This window comes from Bombina bombina, chromosome 4, assembly GCF_027579735.1.
Source record: "Bombina bombina isolate aBomBom1 chromosome 4, aBomBom1.pri, whole genome shotgun sequence".
In the NCBI taxonomy this organism is placed as follows: domain Eukaryota; kingdom Metazoa; phylum Chordata; class Amphibia; order Anura; family Bombinatoridae; genus Bombina; species Bombina bombina.
This window is the reverse complement of record NC_069502.1, coordinates 304,983,104-304,998,101: the sequence shown is the minus strand read 5'-3', so window position 1 is coordinate 304,998,101 and position 14,998 is coordinate 304,983,104. Positions and strand designations below refer to the sequence as shown.

The 14,998-nt window shown below is 40.4% G+C and overlaps 1 protein-coding gene across 1 annotated transcript in view; it reads left to right on the top strand.

The window, feature by feature from the left end:
* The window catches only part of PLS1 (plastin 1), a 168,344-nt gene that overhangs the window by 99,722 nt on the left and 53,624 nt on the right, over positions 1-14,998 (top strand). Inside the window, exon 6 of the mRNA XM_053710016.1 lies at positions 793-874. Within this exon, the coding sequence (XP_053565991.1) occupies positions 793-874 (82 nt within the window). The remainder of the gene's footprint in view (positions 1-792; positions 875-14,998) is intronic.

The window sequence follows — 14,998 nt, the reverse complement described above, 5'->3', positions numbered from 1 at the left end:
TATATGATTTAAAAATGGTGTATCTTATGCTCAAGGTGTAGACCTCAGAAGAAGCTTGCCAGAGCTCAATAAGGGTAATCACTATTCTTAAGGGTTCTAGATTAGACATGTGCACAGCGGAAAAATTTGTTTCGGTTTGTTTCGGACCGATTCCGATTTTTTAAAATTTAAATTCGGATCGATTCGAATTCAGATACATTTGAATGTATTCGTTTCAGATTCATTCGGATTACAATAAATTTGGATGTATTCGTTTCTGATTTGAGTCGTAAATTCGGAAGTTTAGTATGTGCTATGTTGATTCAGATGGTTCCAAGTTACACAAACGGAATTATTTCACTGTTCTATCTCACTAAATCTCACTAAATTAAATTGTTATACTAAATTGTGATTAGTCCATGGCCATTTGAATGTAACGAATAAATCCAAACTAAATCGGATTTATTTGTAACAAATGCATTCGGATTAGTTTAGTTTCATTGCTAGGGTAATTCGGAAATTCGAATCGATTTGAATCTCCAAATTTGGCGAATTCCTCCGAATTTCGATTAGGAATGAAATGAAACACCCTTCTATTCTAGTTATACCTCATGTATATCTCTTATGACAAGTGTGTCCAGGTGTATAGAGAGCCATTTTCATATAATAAATACTGAAACTAACGGTTGGATAATTAAAATGGATTTATTGCCTCATGTACCTGCTACTTTTCAAATTCAGAACTTTTTTTATTGTCTCTTGAATTAATAAAGACCTTACAGATAATAATATTCTTTTTCTATTTTTTTGCAGCAAAATGGTCAATAAGTCTCAACCAGACACTATTGATGAAAGAGCAATTAATAAAAAGAAACTGACGGAATTCACCATTTCGGTACGTTTTTCCTTCTATTAAAAAAATTAGAGGGGTCCTCCCTACATACTTTTTCTAAACTTTACAAGTTTGATGTGTTTGCTTCGGCTGAAAAAGCTTTTGGGAAAAAGGTTTTGCAAGCTGTGGTGCCTTTAGCTTAGGGTCCGCCTCTTTGTTGTTTCCTCCCATTATTCCTTCAGTGTTTTGAATAGCCAATAGAATTTCAGTAACTCTAATCCTATTGGCTGATTTGAACAGCCAATAGGATTTGAGTAGATCTCATACTATTGGCTGATTTGAATTTGAAGAATCAAATCAGCCAATAGGAATTCAAGGGATGCCATCTTTAATACCTTGAATTCACTATCCAGTGTACGGCGGCGATCGTATGAAGAGGATCCTCCACGCTCCATGGCTCCGCGGTTGCCGGTCTTCAGTTCCAGGGTCGCCGGTCTTTAGCTCCGCGGTCATCGGTCTTCCGTTCCGCTCCATGTCGGATTGTTCCTGGAAGAAGAGGTTGCTGCTTGGAAGAAGACTTCCCCGCATGGGACAGGACCTTCTCCGCCGGACTTCAGGAATGGCGAGTACCAACCTGGGGGTTAGACTTTTTTTTAATAGATTAGGGTGGCATTTTGTAAAAGAGCTAAATGCCCTTTTAAAGGCAATGCCCAACAAATGCCCTTTTCAGGGTAATGGGTAGTTTAGGTGTTTTAGTTTTAGGTTTTTTATTTTATTTTTTTACTGTTAGGTGGGACTTTGTGCATTTTTAATGTAAAATCTGTTTATCTTGGGGCAATGCCCTTCAAAAAGCCCTTTTAAAGGCTACTGGAAGTTTATTCTTAGATTAGAGGGTGTTTTTATTTTGGGGGAGCTTTGGTTATTTGTTTTATTTTCTGTAATGTTAACCTTTTTTATTTTTTAAACTTTAGTATTTTTTACGTAATTTGTGTTAATTTAGGGGGTGTTAGGTTAGGGGGCTTAGTAAGTTAGTTAGTTAGTTGCGTTGTGGGTTTTGGTGGTTTAAGGGGTTAATAGGTTAATTAGGTTTATTGCGATGTGGTGGTTTTGCGGTTAAGGGGTTAATAGGTTAATTATGTTTATTGTGATGTGGGGATTTTGCGGTTTAGGGGTTAATAGGGTAATTAGGTTTATTGCGATGTGGGGGTTTTGCGGTTTATGGGTTAATAGGGTAGATAGGTTTATTGCGATGTGGGGGTTTTGCGGTTTATGGGGTTAATAGGTTAATTAGGTTTATTGTGATGTGGGTTTTTGCAGTTTAGGGGTTCATAGGGTAATTAGGTTTATTGTGATGTGGGTGGTTGACGGTTAAGGGATTAAGGGGTTATTTACTTTATTATTTTGCGATGTGTGGGTTTGCAGTGTATGTGTTAATACTTTGTGTGGGAGCTTCGTTTTTTTTTGTTATACTTCATGCGGGCGGTGTTTTTTTTTGTAATGCACCGTTTGCCTTTTCTCCATTCCGGTGGATTCCGAAAATGGCAGGGTGGATTCTGTTGGCTGCCTCGCACTGCCAACATTCCATTGATGATGCGATGGCGATGGACATTACAAACGAAATTATAGTGTATATATATATATATATATATATATATATTGTCACCCTTTCCTTTAAAGGGACAGTCTACACCTATAACAACCTTAGCCCATAGCTACGATCTCTAGCTGACAACTTTATTGAACCCCTGCATCCGTATTTTCACTTGTTCACTCACCCACATTTTTTTAAAAGAAGTTTATATTTTATTATTCAAATATGGCCGCCAAACTCCTCCCAATAGCTTCTCCTCCTACCTTATCGAGTGGTTCTCCTTCCCTATCACACTCGTGCACGAAGCACTAAGTGACGTAATAGGACTCTAATACACATGCGCATAGAGATACAGCTAGAAACCGGATGTCTGTCAGCGTTATCGGAGCAAACCCAAAAACGCTCCCTTTGTTTGCGCTTCCGCAGTTGCAGCAATTCTGACACTCCGAAGTTTCTTTTAGGTAATTGTCAACTGCTAATCTAATCCACCTTTGCAGCGATTATCAAACACTCTTAATAAACAAACGCATAATAACGGGTACTTATGATATTTGAAAGCAGCAGAAACATTGAGAGAAAGTTTGGTTCCGGATAGTTGGTTCCTAGGGCCGTTGCACATGCGCGAAGCACTGAAAGCGCAATACAGTATTTTAATCGGTGATTAATTTTTGATTGGACAGTGGAAAATAAGAGAGTTGGTGATGTATTGGGTAGGTGGAGTGGAGCGGCCATTTCTAACCATTGGAATATAACTTTTCATTGTAAATTACTCTGGATGTGTAGATGACTCAATATGGCTGCAGGGCTGTGTAATGAAAATCGGAAAAGAATCTAACGGATGGACTAAAGTTGTTATAAGTGTAGACTGTCCCTTTAAATCCATTCTGCAATTCTTGTTAGAAGTGGAAGTGCAGAATCCTGTTATATTCCTCACAGGCATTGGCTGCACCCTCTAGTGACTTTTTTATAACTTTCCCAGATAGGCCACAGCAAAGGTAACTAAAGTTATAACATCGCAGCTCCCATTGTTCTATAGACGCTAAAACTTTATACTTATTTTGTCAATATTTAAACAACTAATGAAATTTTAAAAAGTTAATCCACATGTTATTCTCAGACTATTTTTTTCTTTAAATCTAGCATTTGTTTAGTGTTTAATGTTCCTTTAATGAATAAAGTCAAGCTTGCATGAGTGTGCCTGCAACCACAAATTTAAGAAACTGCTTCTTTAGCCTCTCTACCACTTAAGAATAAATCATCAAGACACTTCCTTGTTCTGAGTGATTGACATGCCATGCAATTGGTTGCTTGAAAGTAGGGGTCAGTATTGCACAAGAGAGCTCTTGTGCAATGGTAAATGTTTCCAAGTTATACTGTAAAACAAGGGAAGATTCCAGGCGGACAGATTCCTTACTTCATAACGTGTCCGTCTGCAACTTGATACGTTTTCTTTCATTTCTCTTTTACTTTTTCAAAGTTTTCTTTATATCATAGTGGACTGTTTCATAGAGGATGTATTTTTTTCCAACTTGTATTGTAAGGTTTTGAAATGGTTTTTGTAATGCCAGTATCCTTAATAATAGAACTCTTTCTATGTGGCAAGAAGTGAACAGTTACAAAATAGACGTGGCACGATTGATAATAATGGAGCTGAACTCGCAGCTGGTAGCTGTGACAAGAGGCTGGCACAAATGTCTATGAATTCTACATTTTTCAAGTTTCACTAGTATTTTTTTCTGCAAGATATTAGTTTCTAAATGTGGCTTTATTGAATTGAATCTGTGTGTATACATCCATGCCCAATAAACTAAGGGATCTTTACAAACCATTAGAAGAGCTAGGTTAATTATTAGAGTTGTTCTAGGAGGTTCATATGCTAATTTCTTAGACCTTGAAGACTGCCTTTAATCTGAATGCATTTTGACCACTAGAGGGCATTAGTTCATGTGTTTCATATATATAACATTGAGCTCATGCACGGGAAGTTACCCTGGAGTGAACACTGATTGGCTAAAATGCAAGTCTGTCAAGTGGGCAGTTTGCAGAGGCTTAGATACAAGGTAATCACAGCAGTAAATAAAATAAAAAAACTAAGTTTAAATTAAGCTAAAATTACAGAAAATAAAACAGTCTAACATAACATAAAATAATAAACAAGATTATCAAAAATAAAAAATTAAACCTAATCCCTATGAAAATAAAAAGCCCCCCCAAAATAAAAACACCCCCTAATCTAATACTAAACTTCCAATAGCCCTTAAAAGGGCATTTTGTAAGGCATTGCCCTAAGTTAAACAGCTATTTTCCTTAAAAAAAATTACTAAGTCCCCCTCTAACAGTAAAACCCCCCAAAATAAAAAACCTAACACTAAAAAATCCTAAACTACCCATTGCCCATTCATCTCTTTTACTGCCCTTAAAATGGCATTCAGCTCTTTTAAGATTGCCCAAAATCCCTAATCTAAAAAAACCAAAAAAAAAAACAAAATTAAAAAAAAAGGCTAACTCTAACCCCCAGATAGGTACTCACGGTTACTGAAGTCCGGCGGTGAAGTCTTCTTCCAAGCGGCGACTGATTCCTGAAGTCCGGCGGTGAAGTCTCCTTCCAAGCGGCAACCTCTTCTATCTTCATCCTGGACCCTGGAACCATGGAGCGTGGAGGATTGCCGCCGTACACTGAATAGTGAATTTAAAGTATTAAATATGGCATCCCTTGCATTCCTATTGGCTGATTTGATTCTACTGAAATCCTATTGGCTGTTCAAATCCCCTGTGATTTACGCAACCACAATAAACACACAAATATATTTAAAAATAGTTAACAAACTATTTAATATACTTCTGTACAACTCCTGTATTTAGTTTATATAATATTCTTCACCATTTTATGCAATATTTTATACCCATAATTACTTTAATATATAGGGTGAAATTCATAAAGCTGCAAGATGCAGCTTTATGAAGCTTTGGTGCAAGCTTGCATAAGCGAGCATGCAGACGATAGTTAATAAGCAGCGGTCATTAGACTCTGAATTGGCAGTACAAAATCAGCCTGGCTAAGTCTTCTCCGCCCGGTGCTTCTCAAATGTCGGCCATAATATCTCATAGTTTAATCTAGATTCATATTTGTAGTTATATATATATATATATATATATATACAGTAGAAAATAAGAATACGCTCACAGGGTCTTGCAAAAATAGGGATTTTATTACGCCAAGTAGTAATGTTTTGGGGTCGCCCTCGTCCTCAGACCACCAAGTTATATACAAGTATGCACAATCCTACCTTATTAATACCCTTCACCGTGAGCTGACCCTCCTGCCGCTGCCGGCTGGTGTCCCAGAAGTGTATGACGTCATTATGCAGCTCCTGCGATTGTCGATCACTCATTAGGAACGCCACTTTTGCCTAGGCAACCATACGCTGCCTAGCAGCGGTTTAGACGGCAGCATGCTAATTATACTGGCACCCTAGTGACAATAACATTTTTTCACATATATTAGTGTGAATAAAAACCAAAACATGCTAGATAACAGCTGATGCGATTGGATAATAATTATTACATTGCTTAATGTCTCAGGGGAATAATATTTGAATTAAAACGGGTAAAATGCTCAAGGATTATAATGTGGAGCAACATAAATTGTATTCTCACAAAAATGAGAGCAAGTGTGGGCTATAATTAAAGCTCTATGTGCTTAAGAAACACAATTTAAGATGGGGCTAAAGTGAGGAAAGATGAGATGTAAGGATAACAGCAGACTTATTGCTATCCAAGATCGGGGGGTAAACACATACATAATGGAATGGGTTATATATTATAGAAAGGCAAGTAAATAGAGGAAAAGCATATCTACAACTAATGGGCTTAAAGGAAATGGATCAAGAGGAAACTCATTAAATATAAACTTATTTAGTAGAGTAATTGTGTCCTCTGTCATAGGAAGCAGTGCCAGTCCAAGTTTGTATTAATCCTATGGGACTCAGGGTTCCAAGGTTATACAGGGAGTGCAGAATTATTAGGCAAGTTGTATTTTTGAGGATTAATTTTATTATTGAACAACAACCATGTTCTCAATGAACCCAAAAAACTCATTAATATCAAAGCTGAATAGTTTTGGAAGTAGTTTTTAGTTTGTTTTTAGTTATAGCTATTTTAGGGGGATATCTGTATGTGCAGGTGACTATTACTGTGCATAATTATTAGGCAACTTAACAAAAAACAAATATATACCCATTTCAATTATTTATTTTTACCAGTGAAACCAATATAACATCTCAACATTCACAAATATACATTTCTGACATTCAAAAACAAAACAAAAACAAATCAGTGACCAATATAGCCACCTTTCTTTGCAAGGACACTCAAAAGCCTGCCATCCATGGATTCTGTCAGTGTTTTGATCTGTTCACCATCAACATTGGGTGCAGCAGCAACCACAGCTTCCCAGACATTGTTCAGAGAGGTGTACTGTTTTCCCTCCTTGTAAATCTCACATTTGATGATGGACCACAGGTTCTCAATGGGGTTCAGATCAGGTGAACAAGGAGGCCATGTCATTAGATTTTCTTCTTTTATACCCTTTCTTGCCAGCCACGCTGTGGAGTACTTGGACGCATGTGATGGAGCATTGTCCTGCATGAAAATCATGTTTTTCTTGAAGGATGCAGACTTCTTCCTGTACCACTGCTTGAAGAAGGCGTCTTCCAGAAACTGGCAGTAGGACTGGGAGTTGAGCTTGACTCCATCCTCAACCCGAAAAGGCCCCACAAGCTCATCTTTGATGATACCAGCCCAAACCAGTACTCCACCTCCACCTTGCTGGCATCTGAGTCGGACTGGAGCTCTCTGCCCTTTACCAATCCAGCCACGGGCCCATCCATCTGGCCCATCAAGACTCACTCTCATTTTATCAGTCCATAAAACCTTATAAAAATTAGTCTTGAGATATTTCTTGGCCCAGTCTTGACGTTTAAGCTTGTGTGTCTTGTTCAGTGGTGGTCATCTTTCAGCCTTTCTTACCTTGGCCATGTCTCTGAGTATTGCACACCTTGTGCTTTTGGGCACTCCAGTGATGTTGCAGCTCTGAAATATGGCCAAACTGGTGGCAAGTGGCATCTTGGCAGCTGCACGCTTGACTTTTCTCAGTTCATGGGCAGTTATTTTGCGCCTTGGTTTTTCCACACGCTTCTTGCGACCCTGTTGACTATTTTGAATGAAACGCTTGATTGTTTGATGATCACGCTTCAGAAGCTTTGCAATTTTAAGAGTGCTGCATCCCTCTGCAAGATATCTCACTATTTTTGACTTTTCTGAGCCTGTCAAGTCCTTCTTTTGACCCATTTTGCCAAAGGAAAGGAAGTTACCTAATAATTATGCACAACTGATATAGGGTGTTGATGTCATTAGACCACACCCCTTCTCATTACAGAGATGCACATCACCTAATATGCTTAATTGGTAGTAGGCTTTCGAGCCTATACAGCTTGGAGTAAGACAACATGCATAAAGAGGATGATGTGGTCAAAATACTAATTTGCCTAATAATTCTGCACTCCCTGTAGATCCAGCATGACTTACACTGTAGTAGGATCCTTCCTCTGTCTCCCCTTCTCATTGGTGAAGGGATGTGGTTGATTATGGTGTACCTCAAGTTCGAAACTTTATGTCCTGCTTTGGCGAAGTTTTTGGCCACCAGTTGTTCAGCTTCCTTTTTCTCCATCTTCTCCAAAGCTACCCTTATGGCCATGGTTTTCCATCCCCGTTCTCAGCGTTTCCACCATCTTGCCCACATAGAACAGCCCACATTGGCATTGTAGCAGGTAGAATATATGTAAGGTACTGCAGGTAACACAATGTCTGAGGTAGAATTTTTTTTTTTGTATGGGTGACTAAAGAGCTTGCCAGTGGTCAGACCATTAAATGTAACACATCATAGGCATCTGTTGCAGCCTTTGGCTTGTTGTCACCATGTCTTTGGGATGTATCGATCACGAGGGTCGGATTGTATGAGATGATCCCTCAGGGATCTGCCCCTATGGTATTCTATTCTGAGCGGTCTTATATTCTTGAAAGGCAGTGCGTGCAATTATCTAACTTTAAGTAACAAGTTAGTTTGCCTGAAATTTATATATCAAATATATTTTAAGTTTGTAGCTGATATTTCTGCAGCATTATATGGAATTGAATAAGCTGACAAAATAAACAGCAGATAATGTAGTTTAAGAGCTACAATCTTGAGGAATCGTAGGTTAACTCAATTCACTTACACAGTGAATGGTCAGGTTTTAAAAAGGCAGAGGATTTAGAGTTATATGTTTTGACTCATGTAACTACGCAATATCTATACTATAATTGTGTTTGTAATGTCCATCGCCATTGGCAGTTGCGCACGCATCCTCAAAGGAATGTTGGATGCGCGCAGCCGCCTGGTGGCGACAGACAGCTTAAGGAGCTCTATCTCTCAGCTGTACCATAACAGTTGAGAGCTGGAGCTTCTGAAGCTTCAGGCATCTGCCGCATATGGAGCCGGAGTGTGATTGGTGCTCCGCCTCCATATGAGGCCAGATGCCTGATCGATACAGACTGTGACACTGTGTGTGTCACCATCTGTAACAATCTTCTGCTAGTGGAGGTATGGGCAAACTGACCTGGCGTGGATAACCAAGCGTGAAGGGGGCAGGGCTGGCTGGATCTGATGGGGCAGGCCGTGGCATGATGGAGGTGGAGCTGGGCCATGGCAGGGGTGGAGCCGGACATGGCAGGGTGGGGCCAGATGGGAGCTGCCATGGTTGTCTGCGTGAGAGCGCACAAGAGGAGTGAGAGAGAGAGCAAAAGAGGGGGGAGATAGAGAAGGGTGAGAGAGAGAGCAAAAGAGAAGGGGGGAGAAAGGAAAAGAGAGGGAGAGAGAGCAAAAGAGGGGGGAGAGAGCAAAAGCATAAGAGAGGGGAGAGAGTGCAAATGAGAGCTGGAGAGAGAGCAAAAGAGAGGGGAGAGAGAGCAAACAAGAGGGGGAGAGCAAAAGAGAGGGGGAGAGAGAGCATAAGAGGGGGGAGAGAAAGCAAGAGAGGGGGGAGAGCAAAAGAGAGGGGGGAGAGCAAAAGAGAGGGGGGAGAGCAAAAGAGAGGGGGAGAGAGAGCATAAGAGAGGGGGAGAGAATGCAAAAGAGAGGGGGAGAGAAAGCAAAAGAGAGGGGGGAGAGAGAGCAAAAGAGAGGGGGAGAGAGAGAGAAAAAGAGAGGGGGAGAAAGAGCAAAAGAGAGGGGAGAGAGAGAGAGCAAAAGAGAGGGGGAGAGAGAGCAAAAGAGGGGGGGAGAGAAAGCAAAAGAGAGGGGAGAAAGAGAGCAAAAGAGAGAGGGGAGAGAGAGCAAAAGAGAGAGGGGAGAGAGAGGGCAAATGAGAGGGGGGAGAAAGAGCAAATGAGAGGGGAGAGAGAATGCAAATGAGAGGGGAGAGAGAGAGCAAATGAGAGGGGAGAGAGAGAGCAAATGAGAGGGGGAGGGAGAGCAAATGAGAGGGGAGAGAGAGAGCAAATGATAGGGGGAGGGAGAGCAAAAGAGAGGGGGGAGGGAGAGCAAAAGAGAGGGGGGAGAGAGAGCACAAAGGAGAGGGAGAGCCAAAGAGAGGGGGAGGGAGAGCAAAGGAGAGGGGGAGGGAGAGCAAAGGAGAGGGGGAGAGAGAGCACAAAGGAGAGGGGGAGAGAGAGCACAAAAGAGAGGGGGAGAGAGAACTAAATAGAGAGAGCAAAAGAGAGGGGGAGAGAGAGCACAAAAGAGATGGAGAGAGAGCAAAAGAGAGGGGGAGAGAGCAAAAGAGAGGGGGACAGAGAGCACAAAAGAGATGGAGAGACAGAGCAAAAGAGAGGGGGAGAGAGCAAAAGAGAGGGGGAGAAAGAGCAAATGGAGGGGGAGAGAGAGTAAAAGAGAGGGGAGGGAAAGCAAAAGAGAGGGGAGAGAGAGCAAAAGAGAGGGGAGAGAGCAAAAGAGAGGGGAGAGTTAGAGCAAAAGAGAGGGGAGAGATAGAGCAAAAGAGAAGGGAGAGATAGAGCAAAAGAGAGGGGAGAGAGAGAGAGCAAAAGAGAGGGGAGAGAGAGAGCAAAAGAGAGGGGGGAGAGAGAGAGCAACAGAGAGGGGGGACAGAGAGCAAATGGAAGGGGGAGAGAAAGCAAAAGAGAGGGGAGAGAGAGCAAAAGTGAGGGGAGAGATAGAGCAAAAGAGAGGGGAGAGATAGCTGCATCCAGGTGGATTCTTTCACCATCCTGCCATTTTTGGAATCCACCTGGATGCAATGTAAGTTGCATCCAGGTGGATTCCAAAAATGTCAGGGTGGTTCCGTCACTACAATAGACCGCCCTCCTGAAAATGGCATGGTGGTTCCGTCACCATAAAAGACTGCCCTCTGGGCAGGCTTTCCCACTTATTTAAATAAAAGAAGAGTTACAAAATAGGTTTTTTCTACATCTGTAGTTTAAACAAAAATTAGACTGCCCTTTGGGCAGGCTTATCGACTAGTTGTAGCATAAAAGGAAGATAAACTTTGTATCAGGTTAGTTGTAATCCAAAAGGAAGATATTATGACATATGCTTATGGAAATACGTATCATGATTGAGCTGAAGATGAAAATAGTCACAAACAAAGGTCAATTCAAGAAAGAAAATGGAGTCCGGAATGATTTAAACAGTCACAGGTAAGTATAATTAGAAATGCTGCAGATGCAGTCTGACTGCTACCGGAGCAACACATACTTTACCAAATCCTTGAATGTAAGATAAATTCCTAGGTCAGTTGTGCAGAGTTGAGGAAGATAAGGATAACCGAACATGAAGAGTTCTCACAAACAGTTGCAGGAGAGCAGTCAGAGAACTTCAGCGAAGATCTGTAAGGTAGGAGGTGGAGATAGTTCCGACCGAGAGCAAGAAGTAGCAGCTATGCTGAGAGAGAAGGCTATGCTTCAGGTAGCTTGATGCAGGCGGAGGGATGCAAAGGGTGAGCCTTCTAGGTAAAAATGTAAGGGCGTAATACACTGGCGTATGCAACAGTAATCAAGCATTGATTAGTGGTTAAGCTGTGTTTAAATAGCCAAGCTGAAAGGAATACCTTAAAGGTATAGTGACCCAACATAATATAGTGTCAGAAGAATTTGAAATATTACAGTATCCGCTCCTTAAAAGAATCCACTGCGATAATTCAAATGTATGGTTTAAGCAGAAATCGTTTGTGGAAAGCTGAAACCAGCTTGGTAGCATGAATGTCCACTGATGAGACCCAGGAATTTTCCTCCGGTCCATAACCACGCCAACAAATGAGATATTGAACACATTTATTTCTGATTCTGGAATCAAGTATTTAATCTACTTCGTATTCAATCTGGTCATTTACAAGGATTGGTGGTCCAGCAGATTGATATCTCTGGGGATTAGAATCATTGAGATATGGTTTCAATAAGGCAACATGAAAAGTAGGATGAATGGAGTAATTGTCCGGTAAACGTACAGTGACCACATTAGGATTAACAATCCGAGTGATGGGGAATGGACCTACAAATTGATCAGCCAGTTTTTTAAAAGGAACATTTAACTTAAGATTTTTAGTTGATAACCATACTAAATCTGATACTTTATATGCTGGTGATGGTCTAACTTTTTTGTATAACTTTTGCCTGTTCCAAAGATTTCTTTAGTTGTAGATTGTATGTTAGATGCAAAGTCTGAAGCAGCTGGACAGTTGGATTCATTTATCATGTTAGGAAAAGTGATGGGGTGGAATCAAAATGTTGCATAAAATGGTGAAACCTTAGTTGAAGAGTTGAGTGAGTTGTTATATGAGAACTCGGCCATAGGAAGTAGATCATACCAATCATCTTGAAGGTTAGAGGTATAACATCATAAGTAATGTTCCAAAATCTTATTGATGCGTTCAGTAAGACCATTGGTCTGAGGATGGTATGCTGTGGAGAGTTGGGAGTCAATTTTAAGAAGATGACACATCTGTCTCCAAAAGGTTGAGGTGAATTGTGTCCCTCTGTGGCTTATGATTATTTTTGGTAATCCGTGCAATTTCATAATTTGAGAAATAAATATTTCTGCTGTCTGTGAAGCTGTAGGGAGGTTCTTCAGAGGAATAAAATTAGCAAGTTTTGTGAGGTGGTCAACTACAGGTGAAACTCGAAAAATTAGAATATCGTGCAAAAGTTAATTTATTTCACTAATGCAACTTAAAAGGTGAAACTAATATATGAGATAGACTCATTAATGCAAAACAAGATAGTTCAAGCCGTGATTTGTCATAATTGTGATGATTATGGCTTACAGCTCATGAAAACCCCAAATCCACAATCTCAGAAAATTAGAATATTGTGAAAAGGTGCAATATTCTAGGCTCAAAGTGTCCCACTCTAATCAGCTAATTAAGCCATAACACATGCAAAGGGTTCCTGAGCCTTTAAATGGTCTCTCAGTCTGGTTCATTAGGAATCACAATCATGGGAAATACTGCTGACGTGACAGTTGTGCAGAAAACCATCATTGACACCCTCCATAAGGAGGGAAAGCCTAAAAAGGTAATTGCAAAAGAAGTTGGATGTTCCCAAAGTGCTGTATGTATCAAAGCACATTCATAGAAAGTTATGTGGAAGGGAAAAGTGTGGAAGAAAAAGGTGCACAAGCAGCAGGGATGACCGCAGCCTGTAGAAGATTGTCAGGAAAAAGCCATTCAAAAGAGTTGGGTACTTTCACAAGAGCCACCACACACAGATGGGTCCTGGACATGGGCTTCAAATGTCGTATTCCTCTTGTCAAGCCACTCCTAAACAACAAACAACGTCTTACCTGTGTTAAAGAAAAACAGACCTGGTCTGTTGCTCAGTGGTCCAAAGTCCTCTTTTCTGATGAGAGCAAATTTTGCATCTCATTTGGAATCCAAGGACCCAGAGTATGGAGGAAGAATGGAGAGGCACACACTGCAAGATGCTTCAAGTCCAGTGTGAAGTTTCCACAGTCTGTGTTGATTTGGGGAGCCATGTCATCTGCTGGTGTTGGTCCACTGTGCTTCATTAAGTCCAGGGTCAACGCAGCCGTCTACCAGGAGATTTTTGAGCACTTCATGCCTCCTTCCGCAGACGAGCTCTATGGGGATGCTGACTTCATTTTCCAGCAGGACTTGGCACCTGCCCACACTGCCAAAAGCACAAAACCTGGTTCAATGACCGTAGGATTACTGTGCTTGATTGGCCAGCGAACTCGCCTGTCCTGAACCCCATAGAGAATCTATGGGGCATTGCCAAGAGAAAGATGAGAGACATGAGACCAAACAATGCAGAAGAGCTGAAGTCCGCTATTGAAGCATCCTGGTCTTCCATAACACCTCAGCAGTGCCACATGCTGATAGCTTCCATGCCATGCCGCTTTAAGGCGGTAATTGCTGCAAAAGGGGCCCAAACCAAGTACTGAGTACATACAGTATGCATGCTTATACTTTTCAGAGGTCCGATATTGTTCTACAGGTATGTACAATCCTTGTTTTATGATTGCATGTAATATTCTAATTTTATAAGATTGTGGATTTGGGGTTTTCATGAGCTGTAAGCCATAATCATCACAATTATGACAAATCACAGCTTGAACTATCTTACTTTGCATGCAATGATTCTGTCTCATATATTAGTTTCACCTTTTAAGTTACATTAGTGAAATAAATTAACTTTTGCACAATATTCAAATTTTTCAAGTTTCACCTGTACAACTAGCACAGTATTATATGTTTTTGATTTTGGTAATTCAGCAATGAAATCCATAGATATGGTGAACCAGGGAAAATCCGGTATGGGCATAGGTCTAAGATAACCTATAGGTTTCTTGCGTTCTGGCTTATTTCTAGCACAAACATCACAGGTTTGTACATAATGGTAAATATCTTTGTCGAGTTTTGGCCACCAATAATTTCTCTTTACAAGGTCCAGAGTCTTGTTAATTCCTGGATGTCCTGCTATAGGGGAATCATGAAATTGTTTGAGGGCTTAACTGTAATTCTGGTGGTACATATAAAGAATTGTCATGATAGTACAACCCTGATGGTTTTTGGTGAAGCAGTGACAGAGGGATATTCAAATCCTTTTGTTCAGATAAAAAGTATGTTCTAAAGAGGGACTTAAAGCTATAATTTTTTCTGATGCAATGATTCTATTTGATGAACACTGTGGAACTATGGAATCTTGAATACGAGATAAAGAGTCTGCTTTGTGGTTACGTTGTCCTGGCCTATAGGTAATGATAAAGTAAAATCTGTCTAAGAATAAAGACCATCTGACTTGTCTTGCTGAAAGAGTTTTACTATTCTTTAGATATTCCAGATTTTTATGGTCTGTGTATATAATAAATGGTATCGAGGTACTCTCAAGTAGGTGTTGCCAGGTCTCTAAAGCTGATTTAATGTCCAATAATTCTTTATCACCTACTGTATAGTAGACTTCAGCTGATGTCAGACTTCTAGAGTAAAATACTATGGGTTTTAAGGAGGACTTGATATTATCTTGTTGAGATAAAATGGCACCTAAGCCTGAATTAGATGCATCAACTTCCAGTAGGAAATGTTTGG